Source organism: Camelus bactrianus, chromosome 33, assembly GCF_048773025.1.
Source record: "Camelus bactrianus isolate YW-2024 breed Bactrian camel chromosome 33, ASM4877302v1, whole genome shotgun sequence".
NCBI classification, from domain to species: Eukaryota; Metazoa; Chordata; class Mammalia; order Artiodactyla; family Camelidae; genus Camelus; species Camelus bactrianus.
Genome location: NC_133571.1, coordinates 5139210 through 5159248, shown reverse-complemented (window position 1 = coordinate 5159248; position 20039 = coordinate 5139210). Strand labels below are relative to the sequence as shown.

The 20039-nt window shown below is 34.3% G+C and overlaps 1 protein-coding gene across 9 annotated transcripts in view; it reads left to right on the top strand.

The window, feature by feature from the left end:
• Window positions 1-20039, top strand: part of LOC105068463 (CWF19 like cell cycle control factor 2) — a 234241-nt gene that overhangs the window by 168365 nt on the left and 45837 nt on the right. For 6 of the 9 annotated variants that reach the window (XM_074356909.1, XM_074356905.1, XM_074356903.1 and 3 more), the window contains 2 exons: window positions 10403-10499; window positions 12109-12201. In XM_074356909.1, the coding sequence (XP_074213010.1) occupies window positions 10403-10499; window positions 12109-12201 (190 nt within the window). Of the gene's footprint in view, window positions 1-10402; window positions 10500-12108; window positions 12202-20039 lie in introns of those variants that run through there. The other 3 variants (XM_074356904.1, XM_010955382.3, XR_012503771.1) reach the window with 2 other exon arrangements.

Sequence of the window (20039 nt, the reverse complement as noted above, 5' to 3'; positions counted from 1 at the left end):
ATGATTTTCTGTTTCTTAAATTTGGAGGAGATAAGACATGCACATTGAACACTTCACTAGTTTCATTTCATGGATTGCGTTTCATTTTACAGTTTATTTAACAAAAAGATCTGGAAGAAGAATTCAGTAGTTATACTTCTTCAAAATTTGTTGCTTTTTTGCAATCTGAAAAACTAAATGAGTTAATAATTCTTTTAAATGGGTATACTATAGGAAATGTTTTGGTAGATTTTGTTACTGCTGCCATGTTACTTTCAAAGGAAATTGCTGCATTGTTAAGCATAATAATAATTATGAACATTACATGTCTGCTGGAGGTCTGGCAGGCTGAAGGAAAGTGTGTTGCCATAGCCCCAGTGAAGTGAAAAAGATAAGTGCAAGATCCTGCAAGAGGGAAGCATGAGTTTTGGTGGGTTGACTTGCAGAGAAAGAAGTAATCCACTTTGACAACTGACAGGTTTTAAAGCTAATGTGAGAGTTTTGAAAGCAAAATATAGGTAGGACAGTGGTTGTACCTCTAATGCTTAGGAAAAGAGGCAGCACTTACTGGTTTGTTCTTGTACCTGTAGCACTTACATACAGGCTGGCCCAGTAGGCCAGGAAACCCGGGCTGGGTGCAATGAAACCCAGGAAAACTTGGTTTCACCATAGCGCTAGCCCTGTTTGAGGTGGCCATAAACAGAAAATGTGTCAAAGGATAATGACTAACTTATGCTTGAATGATCATTAAAATATGTTTTAAAATACCACCAAATGAATGAGACACTAAAGGAACAGGTTTTAGCAAGTAATAGAATTTGTTAGTGGTCGTGGTAGGTATAAGCATTGTGGTTTGGGGGCATGAGTCTGGTAAGTCACTTTTGTTAGTGACTGTATCTGAAGCTGTGGATTATAGAGTGCAGAGCGTAGCTTTCAGTGGGGAGGGGAAGCTAGCAAAATCTGAACTGAATAATGGGAAGCCTAGTCAAACGGGCTCCGGTTCAAGTCAGGGCTTTGCTCCCAAGAAACCAAAGGAGAAGTCCAGTTGTATTGACTGGATAGACATGGCAGGGATTAGAGAATGTCTAAGGCTGTATCTATAATTGTCCAGGCTTCCCTCCAGGTACTCTGGAAGGTAGACTTTCAGTCACCATTTGCTAGTGGGATGAGGCTCTTATTTCCTGATATAATTAGAGTTGGCTTAACGCTTGGGTGACCTGTTGGTCTTGACTTTTGTGACTGCAACTAAGCAGAATATGTAAGCCGTCTTACACTGTTGGTATTCCTTCTGGTTCTGTAACTGCTTCATGTTTGTATGTTGCATTGTAAGCTTCTGGTAGATAATTGTAATACAGGCACTCAAGAAAAGCTTTATTGTTTTGGTCTGAACACAGTATTCTTTGTTAATTGTGTTAACATTAATGTTATAGATGTTTTGAGGCTTTCCATGAATTTTATGATTGATTGGAGAGGGAAAGGGCAATCTAGAAATCATCCACGTGTACGTGAAACAAAAAAGAATTCCTGAGCACGCAGAGTGGTATAAAGTAAGAGCCCAGGGGCAGGACCTTGAAGAATGCCAGTTTCAGTCGGGGTAAAGGTCTCAGTAAAGGGCTGTTAGAAGCTGTTAATTTGTCTGAACATTATCCTGGGTATATGTAGAAGTCTTTATAAAATGCCAGAATTCTAGGGCACTTAGAACCAATGAATTTAGAACTGGAAAAAAAAAATCATAGGACTGATTTTAGAACTAGAAGAAATCATAAACTGACCTCTGCATTTTCCAGATATGGAAACTGAGGCAACTGAGGTTGTGACTTGCATAGTGTTATATAACTAGGGTTGCCAGATTTAGCAAATAAAAAAAAGTAAGTTCCTTGCAAAATTTGGATGTACTTAAACTAAAACAAAATTTATTATTATCTGAAATTCAAATTTAACTGGTGCTTTATCTGGTAATTTTATGTAACACTTGGCCATTTCCTGGGTCTGTGACCTTTTTACAAGAAGTAAAATATATACTATAATTACAGTCATCTCTTGATATCCACCAGGAGATTGGTTCCAGGATCCCACCAGATACCCAGATCCACAGCTGCTCAAGCCCCTTGTATAAAAAGGCGTAGTATTTACATATAACCTATACACATTCTCCCATATACTTTAAATCACCCATAGGTTACTTATAATACCCAGTACAATGTAAATACCATGTAGATAGTTGTAAATACCATGTAAATGCTGTGTAAATAGTTACCAGCTCATGGCAAATTCAACTTTGGTTTTTGGAACTTTCTGGAATTTTTTTCCTAAATATTTTTAGTTTATGGCTGGTTGAATCCAAGAATAGGGATTCCACAGATTCCAAAGGACTGACTGCCTTTTTTATTATGAAGGACTTGTGCATCTGGAGGTTTTGGTGTCTGCTTCGGGTCCTGGAATGTACCAATGGCTGACCATACTATCATTAATCTTGTTTTTTTCCAATCAATATATCTTAAAGATCTTTCATACAGCCTATATGTATGTGCTTTTTTTCATTTTAATGTCTCTTTAATATTCTGTTACAAAACTTAGACATAAGCTAGTGTTTCTCTTCAGTTTCCTATTGATGGACTTTAAATAGTTTTTAGTTTATTGCTCTAAATAATGCTACAGTGAATAGTTTTGTATGTGCATTTTTACCTACTACTAAATATAGCTGTAAAATAAATTCCAAAGAGTGGAAACATCTATATATTTTGTTATATTAACCAATTCACACTCTTACCGTGTCATGTGTGAAAAAGACTTTTATCTTCCTTGCCTATTGTTTTATTGAGCTTTTTAATCTTTGCCATAGATACATAGTTGAGAAATAGGTGCTTTCTTTGATTTACATTTATTTAATTATGGGTGAAGTTTGGCTTCTTTTTATGTTGCTTATTTTAGTTTTATTTTTGTTAACTAGTCAAATGTTTTGCTTACTTTTTGAGTGTTTTGTGAGTGATTTTATAGTTGTCCTGTGATTATATATATATATTTCATCATTTTTAGATTTGCTCTTTTCTTTCTTTACTTTTCTTTTTTCATTCATTCTTTTTGTGATCAGATTTATTCCCTTCCTTTGTCCTTTTTTAGGCCCTTAAGTAGCTGGAAAACATCCTCTAATAGTGGCCCATGTAATTAAGAACTTGAAGATTTTTATTCTTAGAAATAAAATGTGTTTGTGTATAATTTTGTTTTGCTGTAAAATATATTAGTTATATTTTTTCAAGAGTTTGAAACTTAGAATAGTGTTTAATATGAACAAAAACTAATGTGATGTCCTTAATTTAGATTGCATAAAGTTAATACCAGAAACTTACCCATCTTATATAATATTTAATCTTTGGATGTCAGTCTTGGCATAGTTTGCTGTGGTAGCCTAGAAGGACAAGAGAAGGATACCAGGTTCTGAAGGCTTTAAGTATAGTCATGAGATCCTTAGGGGAGAAAATTTGGAAACAAGTGGTAAGAAAAGAACAGTTAAAGGAATAAGAATAATTGCAATGTACTCAGGGTGTTTGAAATGTCATTGGGCTGGAGCTTTTTAAATTACTTTTTCCTATAAAGTTTTTAGCAAGTTTATGTTGTGTGTGTGTGTTATGTGTGTGTGTGTGTGTGTGTGTGTGTGTGTGTGTGCGCGCGCGCGTGCGTTGTAAAGAAAGTACATTTTAATGGGAAAATAGGATTTGCTTTTTAGAAAATAATTATGAAGAGGGCTTTTGAAATACAGCAGTAATCCTGGAAAGTGAGAAGTGCTTATACTTTTTTCTTTTTATAGGATAATTGCAGATGTCATGATGATGTTTCTTGCAGAGCATCTGCTCATCATAAATGCTTAGGGAAAGTAAGAAAAGAGTGTCTCTTGCTGTTAGTTGCAGAGCAGTGTCTGCTGTGGTATTAACACGATGAATAGTGTGTTCTTCAGTCATTGGTGCACAACAGCTTTCATTTTAATGTCTTTATTTGATACCTACTACTGTTCTGTTAAGTGTATTGGAGTACCTGTTACTACTGAAAATATCAGAGATGTTCAGAATTCTTGTATATCATCTCATTTATCCTGATCCACTTTCCATATACAGATAAACAGTTTAATTCCTGTTAGAAAATACCCTCTCTTCTCCATCAAAAAAAAAAAAAAAAAAGTGTGGAGTATGAATTTCATGACCATGTAAGTTGCCTCTTTTAAAGGAGAGAGATTCTTGAGATTCCAGAGAGTCTCTTGAGATTCCAGTTACCTTCTTGAAACTTGTGAGCTTTGGATTTCCCTTTGTGATTGCCCTCTCTTGATTCTTTAAGCTTGCATACTGAAAAAAGAAGGGAAAAGGAACATTTCTCAAAAAAAAGGGAAGAGTCAAGTCAAATGGCAAAGATGTGCCTTTGGATAAACTGTAATAGAGGTCTTAGGCAATTTTATCAAGAATATTATCATTGTAAAAGGATTTCTAAGCCAGATGTCATAGACCAAATTATGACTGTGGGCTGTGAGGTGGTAGAGATGGAAAGTACACGTGAGAGACATGGGTTAAGTGCCTCTCTCATTCTCTCCCATTTATTTTTAAGGAGCAGATATGAGTATGTTTTTATTTTAGTGGGAAAGAAGCTAAACATACAGAGTGGTGATAGATGGGGTAATTGAACTGGATCTTAAGGTTAGTGCAGATGAAAGTATGATCTAGGGTTAGCCTTGAGTGGAAATGTTCAAGAAGAGGAAATTGTGGCTACAGATGTGGTGATGGGCGAAATTACAGGAATTCTTTTTTTGATGACTTAAGTCAGTATTTTTCAACATAAGATCCCCAGAATATTAGTGTTCCTTTTCATCTCTATATGGACCACACACACCAAGAGTGATGTAGCAGTTTGATTCACACACAGCTCATAAAATTGAAATATCCTCTCATTGTTATGACTTACTGGTATAAGCTTATTTTATTTTTAACCAAAAAATACTAGTGAACCTTTGGGATAAAATTACACCATATGCACGTGTTTCCAAGTCATCCTTAGAAACTGAAAGTTAGAGAAACAGAATGTTTCTTTTACTCATTCAAATTTGAAAAAAAAAATCTGGTGTGTGACAAGAAGTGACATAACAAGGGGGGAGATTGTTTTTGGATCAGGGATGTTCCTTGGAACTTAAATCAGATGACTTTGACAAATTCTTTCTGCTATTCATCTCATGTTTATTGAAGTTTGTATTGAAATATGATTGGGTTACCTGAAACTCAAATAAATTACAATATAATCAATATGATGTATATCTCAGAGTATAACTTGAAAAAGTTTACTGAAAAGTGTTTTCCATACAGAAAATAGAGCACATGCAAAGTAATGACCAATAGAAACATAAAAAGTAACAGTGTTCTGCTTACATGAAGGCAAGCGTCCCCACTAGCTTGGTTTTAAAAATGTAGACTGAAAGAATTTGAAGGGAGCAAAAATGTGTTTTTTCTAATGGTGCTTTACTTGCATATTTTAGGTTTCTTAGACTAAGCACCAGAGTATTGCCTTTCCTTTCACCAATATGAGTAGAAATGGTTCTTTTGGGATTCCTGCAGAGATTAATGTCTTTTTAAAAAAACTCAAATGCTATCTATTAACATTTTTCTTTTTCTTTTTTTTGTCCCAAAAGAATTCAGTATTTAAAAATAATTTCCATATATAGTTATTAAAGTTTTGATTTGGATCTCTGTTTATCTTTTGCTATTGCTTGCTCAGAATGTATGTTGAAAACTCAGGTTAATTTCAGTAGAGTATCATAAAATCTAGATATTAAAGAAAATTGGTAATTTTATATCTTTAATATTTGGGATTGTGATGGTTTTTTTCTGCTTAAAATTTTTTTATCACTCTCCTCTGAGAGTTTTTAAAAGCAACAATTTATTGAGGTGTAATTTACATATAACAAACTGCATATGTATATAAAGTGTCCAATTTAGTAAGTTTTAAAATGTATATATTCTCATGAAACCATCAGCCCCAAAAGTTTCCCGGTACCCTTTAATAATTCTCTCTTCTGCCTCTTCCCACACCCTGGCAACCCCCACTAGACAACCACTCATCTTTTTTTTTTTTTTTTTTTTTTCATTATAGGCTGGTTTGCATTTTTGCGAGTTTTACATAAGTGGAATCATGCATTATACACTCTTTGAGGGGATGTCTGGCTTCTTTCATTTAGCATCATTACTTTGAATTTCATCCATGTTGCTGCATATAACAATTACGTGTTCCTTTTTGTTGATGGGTAGTATGCCATTGTTAGATACATGACAATTCTATTTCCCATTTGCCTGTTGGTGGACATTAGAATGTTTTTAGTTTTGGGCTCCCATAAATGAAGCCTTGAACGTTCATGTACAAGTCTTAGTAGGAACATACACTTTTCTCTTGGGTAAATACCTAGGACAGGAATGGCTAGGTCATATGGTAAGTATGTGTTTAAATTTTAAGGAACTGCCTACTTTACCAAGTGGCTGTATCATTTTACATTGCTACCAGCAATGTATAAGATTCCAATTACTCTACATTTTTTGCAGAAACTTGGAATAGTCAGTCTTTTTAATTTTCACTGTTCTAGTTAATGTGTAACAGTATCTCATTGTGATTTTAATGTGTGTTCCCCTAACTGATGTTGAGCTTATTTGCCATCCAGATAATTTTTTTGTAAAGTGCTTAGAATGGATGGTCATTTTGTTTCTCTCCTTTCTTTGTTGGTAATTTGTATCTCCCCCCCACCAATCAGTCAGGCTAGAAGTTTATCAGTTTATTGATTGTCTTAACCAGCTTTTGGTTTCATTGAATTTCTTTATTGTTTTTGCTTTTGGTTTTTATTTATTTCCACTCTGATTTTTATTACTTCTTATATTCTGCTTACTTTGGATTTAATTTGCTCTTTTTCTACTTTCATAAGTTGTGAGCTGAGATCATTGATTTGAGGGTTTTTTTTTTTAAGTTGAGGTATAGTCAGTTTACAATGTGTCAAATTCTGGTGTACTTTTTTTTTCTTTTCTAATATAAATATTTAATGTTATAAATTTATCCCTAAGTAATCCTCTAGCAGCATCCCACAAATCCTGATATGTTTATATAACTTTTATTCAGTTCAAAATACTTATAAATTTCTCTTTGATTTTGTCCTTGACCCTTGGGATTTTTACAGGTATGCTAGTTAGTTTCCAAATAGTTGGGTTTTGCAGATGCCTTTGTTACTGATTTCTAATTGAATTTCATTGTGGTCAGAGAACTTCCATTGTATGACTGGAATCCTTTTAAATTTATTGAGACTTGTTTTATGGCTCAGAATATGGTCAACACAGAATTTTGGTAAATGTTTTCTATGCACCTGAAAAGAATGTGTATTCTCTTGTTGGGTGGAGAATTCTATGAATGTCAAGTAGGTCATATTAGTTGCTAGTGTTATTTAGGTCTTCCATATCCTTGCTGACTTTCTCTTACTCTATCAAGTATCAAGAGTAGGGTCTTGAAATCTGCAACTATAATTGGATATTTGCCTCTTTCTGTGGAATTTTGTCAGTTTTTATGTATTTTGATGCTCTGTTACTAGGTGCATACATATTTAGAGATCCTTTTGTACTCCTGATGGATTGACTTCTTTTTCATATGAAACGATTTTCTTTGACCCTGGTGATACTTTTTGCTCTGTAATCTAATTTGATATTAGAAAAGCCTCTTCAGCTTTCCAGGGTTAAAACACAATACATCTTTTCCTATCATTTTGTTTTTAACATATTTATGTCTTCATAGTGCATTTCTTGTACATAGGTTTTGCTTTTGTATCCAACTGACTATTTCTGCGTTTTAGTTTAGGTGTTTAGGTCATTTATATATATTACAATTAGGTTCAAATCTGTAAAATCTGTCAAATTTGTTTTCTATTTGTCTTATCTGTTTTTTGTTTTCCTTTTTTTCTTTATCTGACTTCTTTTGGACAGAGTATTTTTATGATTCCATTTCATTTCTTTAATTGTTGTATATTTGTTTTTGTTCTTTGAGAGGTTTCTTTGGCTTTGCCAGCATACATCTTTAACTTATCTACCTTCAAGTGATACTGTGCCATTACTATATGGTATAAGAACTTTTATTTACATTTCTCCCTGTCCTGCCCTTTCTGTCAGTGTTGTCATGCAATTTCCTTACACTTGTTATAAACTGCTGTCATTATTTTTGTTTAAATAGTTACCTTAAAGAGGCTTAAGTAATAAACAAGTATTACACATTTATCCTTGTCAACACTTCTGTTGCTCTTCCTTCCTTTGTGTTGATCCATATTTCAGTCTGGTATAATTTTTCTTCTGTCTGAAGGCTTTTCTTTAACATCCTTTCAGCTTTTTATGTCTGAAAAAGTCTTCATTTCATTTTTGAAGATATTTTCACTTGATAAAGAATTCTAGGTTGACTTTTTTTTTTCACTTTGTTTTTTGTTTTGGGGGTGAGGTGATTATGTTTAGAGGAGGATTGAACTCAGGACCTCATGCATGCTAAGCATGCACTCTACCGCTTGAGCTATACACTGCCCCTAGGTTGACAACTTAAAACTACTTTAAAGATGTTGCTACTCTCTTCTTGATTGTATTCTTCCTGTTGAGAAATCTGCTGTCATGCTTACCTTTGTTTCTATGTTCATAAATGTTTTTTTGTCCCCTTCCCTATGGCTGCTCTAAAGATCTCTTTATTGCTGGCTTTGAGCAATTTGATTATGATGTGACTTGCTGTAGTTTTTTCTTGTTCGTTTTGTTTTTGTATTAGGGATTCTTGGATCTGAAAGTTTTTTAGTATTCAACAAATTTGGTAGATTTTGGCCTTTGTTTCTTCTGTCTCCCATTTCTTTCAGGGACTCCAGTGACATGAATAGTAGGTTATTTAAGGTAGCTCTCTGCACTCTTTCCATTTTTTTAAAATTCTTTTTTCTCTGTGTGTTTTAGTTTGCATAGTTTCTAATGCTTCAAGTTAACTAATTTTTTCTTTGCAGTCTAATCTTCCATTAATCCTAGTCAGTGTATTTTTTTTAAAATCTCAAACATTGTAATTTTCATTTGCAGAAATTAAATTCTGATCTATTTTATGTCTTAGTTGTCTCTAACTTTTCGACCATATGGAATAAAGTTTAATAATAACTTTTAATGCCCTTGTCTGTTTCTTACATCTGTGTGAGTTCTTGGTTGATTTTGATGGTTAGCTTTTTCTCCTAATTATGGGTTTTATTTTTCTACATCTTTGCATGTCTGATAATCTTAGATTGGATACTATGGATTTTACTTTGTTGAGTGCTGGATATTTTTGCATTCCTATAAATATTCTTGAGTTTTGTTCTGGAACATGGTTACGTTAATTGGAAACTGTTGGATCCTTTCGACTCCTGCTTTTACTGTTTGTTAGGAGGTCCCAGAGCAGCACTTAATGTAGGGCTTATTATTTTCCACTAATGAAGCAAGGCTCCTAATACTCCACCCAGTGCATCCTGCAGTGCGAGTTTCCTAGTCTGGCTCGTGGGACCGGGCGCTGTTCCCAGGCGTGCTGAATCTGAATACTGTTCCTCCAGTCCTTTGGGATAGCTCTTTCCCTGATTGCAGGTAGTTTCTTGCTGAATACAAAATACTCTGCATTTCTCTGGGATTCTTCTACTGTGCACCTTTCCCCTCTTTAGCTGCCTTAACTATATCTCCTTCACTTGGGAGTCCTTCAGTCAGGCGCTGCCTGAGTTCACCCTCACTCACTGAACTTTCTGATCTTTCTTAAGGCAGTAGGTGTGTATGCAACTCTGTGTATGCAAGGCATCTGACCTTGGCTGGAAATTTCTCTTCTGTGAGGCTTCCATAGTACAGGTTTGGCACAAGATCTTAGTTGTAAATTAGTTTATGTTGTCTGACTAATTCTAGGCTGACTTTGCAAAAGAGCACATGGTCCCTGTTCTTATTCTTTGAATGATGCAGTTAAATGTGAGATTTCCTGTTATAGTTTCTTGGATTACCAGTAATTTATCCCATCGCATGAGAAGGAATTCTCCACTGTGTAGAACTATGGCCTGATTCTAGTGTTTTAACGTTTGCTTGTTTGTTTCCCTTTTAGAATGAGTGTGGCAGCGTTAAATAATGAAGACTAGTTGACCGATACTATTTTTCTCACTGCTTCTGGGTCTCTGGTCAGATGTTATAACTGCCACAGGCCATCATGGCATTGTAACAGAGAACCTTTAACTATTGATTTGTGGTGGAGCGTTGAGCGGTTTGTTTGTTTATTTATTTATGTGTAGTAAAATCATGATCTATTTGTGCTGAATGCTTTGTTAAGGTCAATTAAAATAACATGAATCTTGGTATTGTTACTTGCAACGTACATATATTTCATATTCTCTTAATCTGTCCCATGCAAACAGAAGTAGTCCGGTGGATGACTCTATACACATCTTGAGCGTTGATGAGAAGAACAAGTTAGGAGCCAAGATTATCAAGGCAGAGATGATGGGAAATATGGTAAGACTTATGTGTTTTTTGGAGATTAGTTACTGAATATTTAACTTCTTATAAGTAATTTTGAACGTTCCTTAGCTATGTGGATGTAGCACATTTTGAAAATAACTGCTGCCTATTGATTCTTCGAAAAAATTCTTGAACACTTCTGAAAACACAATGTCTACTTCTAAGTGAATTACGTACTTTGTCAAATTTCCAAAATTTAAGATTCTAGGAAACTAAATGCTTTTCAGTTTCCTTTTTTGACTTGGATATTTGCTTTATTCTTGTATTCTAATTTATGGAGCATATTTGAGGGAGATAAAGAGGTCACTGTCTTCTTTCCTTTATTTAGTCATATTTTATTAGTAATGGTATTACTTTCTTAAGTTCTCTTACTTAGGAACTGAAAAAAATGAGTTCCTAAAAGGGATGGTTAATTCATTTTTTCAAATTTTAAGGCAATGTATTTCTGCCTGACAATGTGTTAAATGCTTTGTGTAGATTGGCTCACGTAATTCCCATAATAATGCTGTAATTTGAATTGAAACAGAAATGATTTAATAAGAGTGGCGTCTATTTTTCTATCGATCTATGTCTGTCTCTTTATTATACTGTCACATTCCTGTTATACAGATACATGTCACATTGCATGTGGCAGAATAGCAAAGCCAGGTAGCTTCCCATGTCTTGAGGAAATTGACTCCCTCATGGCTGTATGTATGTATGCATCTCCAATCCAGATATAAATGGTCTTAAGTTGTCTTCCGGTTTGGTGACCTATCAGTACAACAGTCTTTAGCAGAGCAAACAGTGCCCAAACAAGACACTTCTGTTTTTATTAGTTTGTGTCTCTAATAAAAGTCAGATCTTACAGTTGCTGCTCTTTGTCTTTGAATCTTGGTAACACTGAACTTAAGTTCAACCCAGAAATTAGTGAGAGAGACATGACCAGCAATGATACCAACAGCAGGAAAATAACATTTGAGTTTTGATAGCACAGAGAAATTAGTTAAAATAGTGAGAGAGGTCACCAAGCTAGGAGGTTAATATATGTTAAAAGAGGTGTTCCTGTGTCCATGGAACCACTGCAGTGGAGAGTGTTATTCTCTGTCATATAATTCTGTTTATTTTATTGTGATTTATTGCTTAATATGTCAATTGTTGTATACAAATTTTTATAGATTTCCTAGAGTAAAAATGAAATATATTCAGAATTTTTACCTAAATTACTTATCAACAGTAAAGAAAGTAATATTTTAAATCTTGTGATGACTTTCTTTTTACAAATAGCTGAAATTTTGAGTATTGGAAGTTTATAGTATCTAAGGAATTATAAAAATGTCATTCTTAAGGTTATGTATTTCCTTCATCGCCCTATGCTCCCTGAAATATATGTCTTTGTCAGTATTTACCTTCAGAGCATAAACAATTGCCACAGGTATTTGAGAATTTTGTAACCCAGATGAATTCATTAAGAAATACGATGCTGTGAGTTGTGAGCGAATTTAGGTGATAGCTACTTGGATGTTTGCTGTGCTGTTTTCCCTTCTGTTGTATAAATTTGAAATAGTCTACAAATGGATTAAACTATGGATCACACCTATTTTTCTTGTCTTCCTGTTTGAAGGAATTAGCTGAACAGCTTAAAGCCCAACTTGATAAGGCAAATAAATTCAAAGAAACTGTAACACAGATATCATCAAAAAAATCTAGGGTAGAGGTAAGTAATAAAATTATCATTTTTTTAACTTTTCCAAATGAAAAGCTATTCTCTTTATGACTGCTGTCTGTAAAACTTACTTCTGTGGCACAGACATGATCTTGAGCATGGTTGCTAAGTGTTATCCTAGGTGGGGTGATGACCCGTGGGCGTTGGTCACTGAACAGCAGACACCCACTCAGCTGCCTGTCGGCCACGTTTAATTGGTAATGCCGTCCGGGATATTTTTAAAATTGTTTTGTGAAGCGTATTCTCTCAAGTGTAGTAATTTAGAAAAACGTGTAGTTTTTTTTGTATAGTTGTGATTATATATTTATTAGGTTGAATTTTGGGGTGAAGAATTATTTGGTGGGCTGTCTCAAGTTTTGAACCAGGGCTCTCCAACAGGCACTGAAGCTGTTAAGTAGTTGGTTTCCTTTGAAGGAAGAATGACCCAGCAGCAGCCTCTTTCCACCAGTTCACCCCTCTTCCTCTAAGTGCTCGTTAGTTTTCTTCTAAGTCTATTATCACCAGCATTTCATTTCTTTTTCTGTCATATATTTAATGTAAGGGGAAAATGAACTCCTACTCCACACGGGACATAGTCCTTACAGTATTCAAGTAGCGTTCAAGGCTCGTATGGTGTCTCGAAGGGTTTGGTTCTTATATATTCTCTTTCCAGGTTTTCTGGAGGGAGGTGGAGGGATGATGTCAAATAATTGTACTGTGTATTTGCAATATAAGGGGGAAACATTTTTAGGGAAACAAGTCAACCCCAACCCCAAAGTAAATTTTATTCTTATGTGTGTTTAAAAATCACTTCAGCCATATTGTAGCATGCATAACAAATCACTGAAAATAGTTATAAGAAGTCAAGTTTAGTGTTTTTAGGAAACCAAAAATGGTTCCATTTTTATAGTACATGATAAGTATGTAGGTATCAAAAAAGTTCTTAGGTTCTATTTCTAAATTTGTTTCACTGAATTTCAAGATAAGATTTCATTTTTTAAGACAGTGATACTGGCATGTATAGTGCTACTATTCCTGCTACCATTATTGATAGTAACAGAAATTTATTTGATTCTTAAGAAAATTCTATAGTCATTTATCCTCATTTCTTGAATAAATTAAGTGCAGGATGAGTTGACTTGCAAATTTTAATTTGGTGAGAAGAAGTAAGGTTAGATATGCATAATTTAAAATTACTTAAGTAAATCAAAATTATTTAAAATAATTGCTCTGTCTTAGATTAATAAGCTGGTGTTTGAAATAATGAAAAGTAAGAGAATCTTGCCTATGTGTTGAAACCAATTTCATATGCAACAATTATGCAAGCTATGAATACAAAAATTCAAGTTGCCTAGAAATGCTCACACAATGAAACAAAATTTTCCATTACAGTGGTTTTGTATATGGGCTTGAAAAAATAAATTGAAGTATATTTTTCTTTATTTTTTCATTCATACTCATAATGCACTTCTGTATAATATACATTCTTCGTAGACGTGTGGAAAGTGCAAAAAGCACACAGGAGAAAACAAAAATCCCCCCAAATCCTGTCACTCAGGGGTAATCCACTGATCAATATTTTAAAGTATTTCCCTCTGAATTTTCTTCCTTCCTTTTTCCTCCCTCCCTCTTTCTCTTCTTTTCTTTCCTAGTAACAGATTAAATATTTTGGCACAATTAACATAATGCAAAAAAGAAAAATTCCACATTTTTTATTATTTCAGTGTTTCCTTCAAGTTTCTATTATCAATATGTAAACACGTGCATAATTTACATAATTGTAACCTTTCTGTTTTGCCTTTTTCCTACTCTCATTCTATTAGCGATGCTGCACATTATTTATCATTAAGTGAAATTGTAATTGTATTACCATACTCTGTGTCCCAATAATACAATTTCTAAAATTTATTTAAGGAAAGGGGACTGAAGAAATTCAGAATGACCTATTTTTTTTCTTGCAAATTTTCCCATGACAAAAAATATTCTTAATTACATTTCACTCAGCGGTTATGCAAAGCTTTTGCAATTCTCCCCAGCTTCCCTGTTTTATTCTTAGCAATCACTTTTCTTCCTACCTCACTGGGAAAATAGAGATTATAAATTTGTATGTTTTCAGTGTCTGTCTTTTCTCCCTGAAAATTAATCTTTCTGCATCTTTCATCTGACAGTGGGAACAGTGTTTTCAGTTTCTTTAAGCTGCTTTCTTTACCAGTGGTCTTGATCTCATTCCTTTTCTGTACTCTGGAATCAGTTCCCACCAGTTGTCTGTTCTCTTGTATGGAATCTTCAATTTCTTTCTCTCTGTCGGTCCCTTTCCCATTACTTGCAAATATGCTTAAATGTCTCCTTAAAACAGACAGACAGACAGACATATAGACAAAAAACAACTTTCTTTCCTCTGAGCAACTTTACCATCCTTCTCTGGCAAACCGAAAGGAATTGTGGCCTAGGCAGAGCACTGTGGGTAAGGGTGCAAAGATGAGGGCGAGATGGTCTGTTTTGAAGGTGATACGTTGTTCTGAATGGTTAGAGTAAGGTATGAGTGAGGAATCAGGAAGAAGAGGTTGGATAGATAGATCAAGATAAAACCTCGGTTCTCATGCTGTCTGTGTCCCCCAGTTTCATAGTTTCAGTTACCATCTTTATGTGAATGTGAGTCCCAGATCTGTAACCGCAGCTCTGAACTTTATGCTGAGCACTAAACCAGTATTTTCAGTTGTCTGCTAGACTTTTATGGATGTACCATAACCTCAAAATGTATAAAATTATCCCCTCCCTAATGCATATATATATATATATATATGTAGTTATATATATGAAATACAGATATATATCTAATTTTTCTTTTCCTAATTTCATGATCAATCTTCTGTATTTCTGAGTTAAAAACCATGGAGCAGTCCTTAATTCCTTCTTCTGGAAGTATCTGCAGGTTATCGTTATGTAGTAGTGTTTTACCCTGCCTTCCCTGCTGTGCAGTACTCATTTTTAATTTCTGTAATTACTACCCCAGTTCAGTATCTCATCATCTCTTGCTTAATGTATTACAGTAACATCCCAAGTTACTCCCTTGTCATTATTCCTTTGCTCATCAAAGTGGCCTTTAAATTGCTTCCAGAATTAATCCACATGCAATTGTGGTATAGTTGGAAGAACCCTGGATTTGGGGAGTAAGAACCTAAGGTCATGTCTCACCTTCTTTAGTCTTTTAGCTAAGTTATTTATCTTGAGACAAGAGCCATTAAGATATTATTGACAGCTTGATAATATAAAGTTAAAAAATTTCTAAAACGTGAATATGTCTTTGCTTAGAAAGCTTTATGTGGCTCTTAGTTGCTTCTGGTGAGGTTATTTTCTTCATTCTAAGCCCTTTACCCTTCCATCTTTGTTTCTGAAGACCCAGTTCACTTGTACCCAAGAAAGCATGCATCTCCCCATCCCTTGTGACCCAGTATTACTGGATTTATACTTACCTTAGTCATCTAATGGATATTTTAGAAACCCCCTGTTTTCTCTTTCTCTCCTCATTCTGTCCTTTTATTTATGAATTCCTTGACAGCTGGTACCACATCTTGTTCATCTTTTTAGACACATTAATGCCACTGGATTATATAATGATAAAAGTAATTCTGAATGCTGTGAATTCCCTAATCAAGTGGAATGAAATGAAAAGACTACAGTGTTTATGATTTACTCTTTGTCAATTATGGATATATATTTCAGATTGCCTACTTTCATCCCAAAACCCCATAGTCTCATACATATGTTAAACCAGCAATTAAAATTTTGCTTTGTTTTGGAATCCTTAATAAGATACTCAAGCATTCTTAGTCAGAAGGTGGACAGATTCTCATTTAGGTGAGAGGAATTTTTTATAATTGAAAAAAAGATCACCAGTTAAAGTATCATTACTTTTGCTTTCCAAAAGTGACAGTTTTTACTAACATATCATTTTTACTAACTCATTTTATTAGAGAAATACAGTAATGGAAATAGCATGTATAGAAATACATACTTCTGTACATAGTATCACAATGGAAATAGCATGGGATTTTACAGCCAAAGACCTAGAATTGGGTCTGGGACGTCTTCATCATTTATTGTGTGCGATCCTTAGTATTAGTAAAACATGACTTAATAATACCTATGTTACAGGATTGTTAAAATGTAGATATGTTTTAGAACTTTATAAAATTGTATCAGTAATGTCTATCTGGAAAAGTATTGGTTTATTTTGAAGTAGGAAAAATATAAGACAGTTTTTACATTTCATTGCTATTGTTGATGTATGAAATACATCATGAATAACAAATGAAATAACATGTGTTGACCCTAAATTTATCCATTTTATAACTTTCAAAATAACTAGGATTTCTTTTTACATCTAAAGGAATTCTATTATTCGAAAAAAATTTTTGAAATTTATTATTTTATTATTTGAAAAAAATTCAATATGTTAATCACCATTTTTAAAAGTGTCTAGATCTTCTCCATCCTCTTGTCCTCCTTCCCCACCCTGGCAGATGTTGAAAGCAACCTGGTTAAAATATGACATAAAGTTTCTCATAGCTGGTTTTGTATGTAAGGATTACAAGGAAGCAGTGATGAAAGAAGAAAAGGAGACTATAGAATTGAGTTGGCTTTTCATATTATGCTAGAGCCAGATATTACTGGCTCTAGAAGATATTTCCTTAATAAAATTAAAATTGTGGTTCAACATGTCATTAAGTAATCCACTTTTGAAATTGTGAAGTGAACTGTAGTCTTAAGTATTGCCTCATAATTTTTTAGTAATGATTCTTTACATTAATATTTAATTATCTCAAGCTTGTATGTTTTGTATCTATCAATAACTTTATGAGAGAGAGGTTAGGCAGGTCATTATACCAATTTGACAAGAAATAAAACAGGCTAAAATAAATACGTGCCTTCATTCTGGATCATGCTCTAGAAGAATTCCAGGATTGACGGGGTGGCTTGAGCAACTTAAGAGATGTGGTGATGGAGTGTATTACTCAGTTTGTGTCTGGCTTATTTCTTATTTTCTGAATCTCAGTACTGACATGGAGTTTGCAGAGTGGTCTCTACAATCCAAAGTTTGGAAAATCATTGAGCTAGAGCAACATTTCTGGATGCAGTGACTGAGATACATTAGTGCTTGGAGGCCTTCACTCTGTACAAAAACATGGCAATCACAGACAAAATATAAAACGAGAAAACTGGAAGAGACGTAACATGGCTCAAAATCAAGATACGTTTCTCTGTGGGTGGGAAACTGACAGAAACATAAAACAGTAAGGAGCTGGAAGCTTGCAGGAATCCAACTCCAGAAACAGGCAGGGTGGCTGAGAACTGAGCTCATGCGAGATGATGGGAATTAAAAGGTTCTCTTACATGTAGCCTGTCTGAACCAAGTCTGATGGTTCCTGTATAAAGGTGTCTGGAAAAGGCTTAGGGTACTTAGGGCTATCTCGCTCTGGTGGAGCTCAGGGCGGGCCATCCCCAAATATGCCAAGGGGCCATATTAATTATTTTGAATTGAAGTTACTTTGGAAACAGCTGGTATAAGAAGGACACTGTGACCTTTTTATGTTCCTCTGAAAGCAGGAAACAAAGCTCCCATGGGAAGGTATCCTTCCTACGTATGCCAGGAGATTGGAAGGCGTCCTTGTTGCCAGAGATAGGGAATTCGAGGCCAAGAAAGCTGTACAAACAAAATTTGCTACCCAGCAAAAAACCCCTTTGTTTTGTCAAATCTTCACAAATAATTGACTCTTTATCTAAAAAGTTTTATAAATGCCTATGGGGCCTCCATAGGTACAAAATTAAATTTGTTCTCCTGTTAATTTGTCTTATGCCAGTTGTTAGACTGGCCAAAAGTACCTAGAATGTTAGAGGAAAAATTTTCCTTCCCTACAACTCACAGGAAGTTGTTCACGATGGACAGTGTAGAGGAAGCAGACACCTTGTAGCCGTTATTTGTGCTGTGTGATACACCCCCAATGTCACTGTGAGAGATACGGTGAATCCCGATGGACCGAGTGAAGACAGTGTCACAACTGACAATTAGTGAAGAGTAAGACTAGGCAGAGAGATAGGAGGAAAGAGAAGAAAAAAAAAAATTTAAGATAAGCTTGCACAACAGAATGCCAGAAAACATTAGGTTTCCCTGAGAAAGATAGTTTTAAAAAAATTGGGATATAAATACTTAATGCCAGTAAATTTAACGTGATAGTGCAGTCTTAAAATGACTTTTAAATTAAGTATATTACATAGCTTTAGTTTAGATAACTGAATAATATTAATATTCCTAAGAAGAATAAGATGATGAAACAAAATGAGGCAAAAATGAAATAAAAACAGGTAATATTAAGAAACAATATTCTAGGAATTTTTGAAATGAAATGGGATAACTCCTAGGTAGGACTCAGTCAAATAAGGAAAGAATTTACTAAATGAAAGGTAACTAAAAAATATATATATGGTATTTATTGATTAACTACTTTATATCTGGACATTGTTCTAAATACATAACATGTATTAATTTATTTGATTCTGAAAACATCTTATTATTTTGTTTATGTTACAAATGAGGGAACTGGAAGTAGTTAAATAAATTGCAAGGTTATGTAACGAGGCGGGATTGGAACATGGGCACTCTGGCTCCAGAGCCCACACTGTGCTGCCTGCGGCCTTAGCCAGTCACTCAACAAGAGAGATAAGAGAAAACATGTCAAAAAGTAGATATGAGATACGAAGGACAGATGAAAGCTGAAGTTACAGAAGTAGAAAACCAAAAATTCATAGAAATTATATAAACACCAAGAGTTCATTCTCCAAAAAAAAAAAACTGATAAAATAGATAAGCCTCTAGGTAATCTGATCAAAGGGGAAAAATAGGAAGAGGACACAAGTAAACAGCAGTAAGAATTGAAAAGAGAAGACATAACTAATGCTGCTGTGGGCCCATCTGGTGCTTTATGGGATTAGAAAATGGTACTTCCTTTGAGCAGATGCAGTCATGTGAATGCCTGTGTGCAAATTAAAAAATAGCCTTGAGCCAGGATACACATCTCTGCGGATGTAGTTTGGTATGAGGTCTACTCACTGCCTTGGCTAGGTACTTGTATGAAGTGAACATCCTGTTTCCTGTGACATAATTAGAGGTCCACTAGAGATTGTTCAGAAATCATGAAAATATTAAGATCAATAATAACTGCTTATTTCTTGAAATTTTAAAAGGTAAAAATGGAAACCGATGTCAGTGATGACAAACTTGCAGAATACCAAACTGGTGGGAAAGTCTGGTCTAGTGGAAGTTTTCCTTTATTACCAAAATCCTAGAAAAGGCTTTCTAACATTTAGGCTTTTTAATAGTGGCTTTGAATCAAAACAGTGTATGCATTTTCCTTTTTCTTTTTTTTTTTTTTTTCATTTTATTAATTTTTGTACTGAGGTATAGTTAATTTATAATGTTATGTAAATTTCAGGTGATTCACAATTTTTAAAGATTATACTCCACTTACAGTTATAAAATATTGGCTATTTTCCCTGTGCTGTGCAATGTATCTTTGTAGCTTATTTATATTGCATAGTATTTGTACTTCTTAATTCCCCACGCCTATCTTGCTCTTCCCCACTTGCTCTCCTAACAGGTAACCTCTCATTTATTGTATATATCTGTGAGTCTTCTTTTTTGTTATTCACTAATTTCTTCTATTTTTTAGATTCCACACATAAGGGATAACATACAGTATTTATCTTTTTTTATCTGATTTCATGAGGAAAAATATTCTCCAAATTCATTCATATTGTTGCAAAAGGCAACATTTCATTTCCTTTTTAGGGCT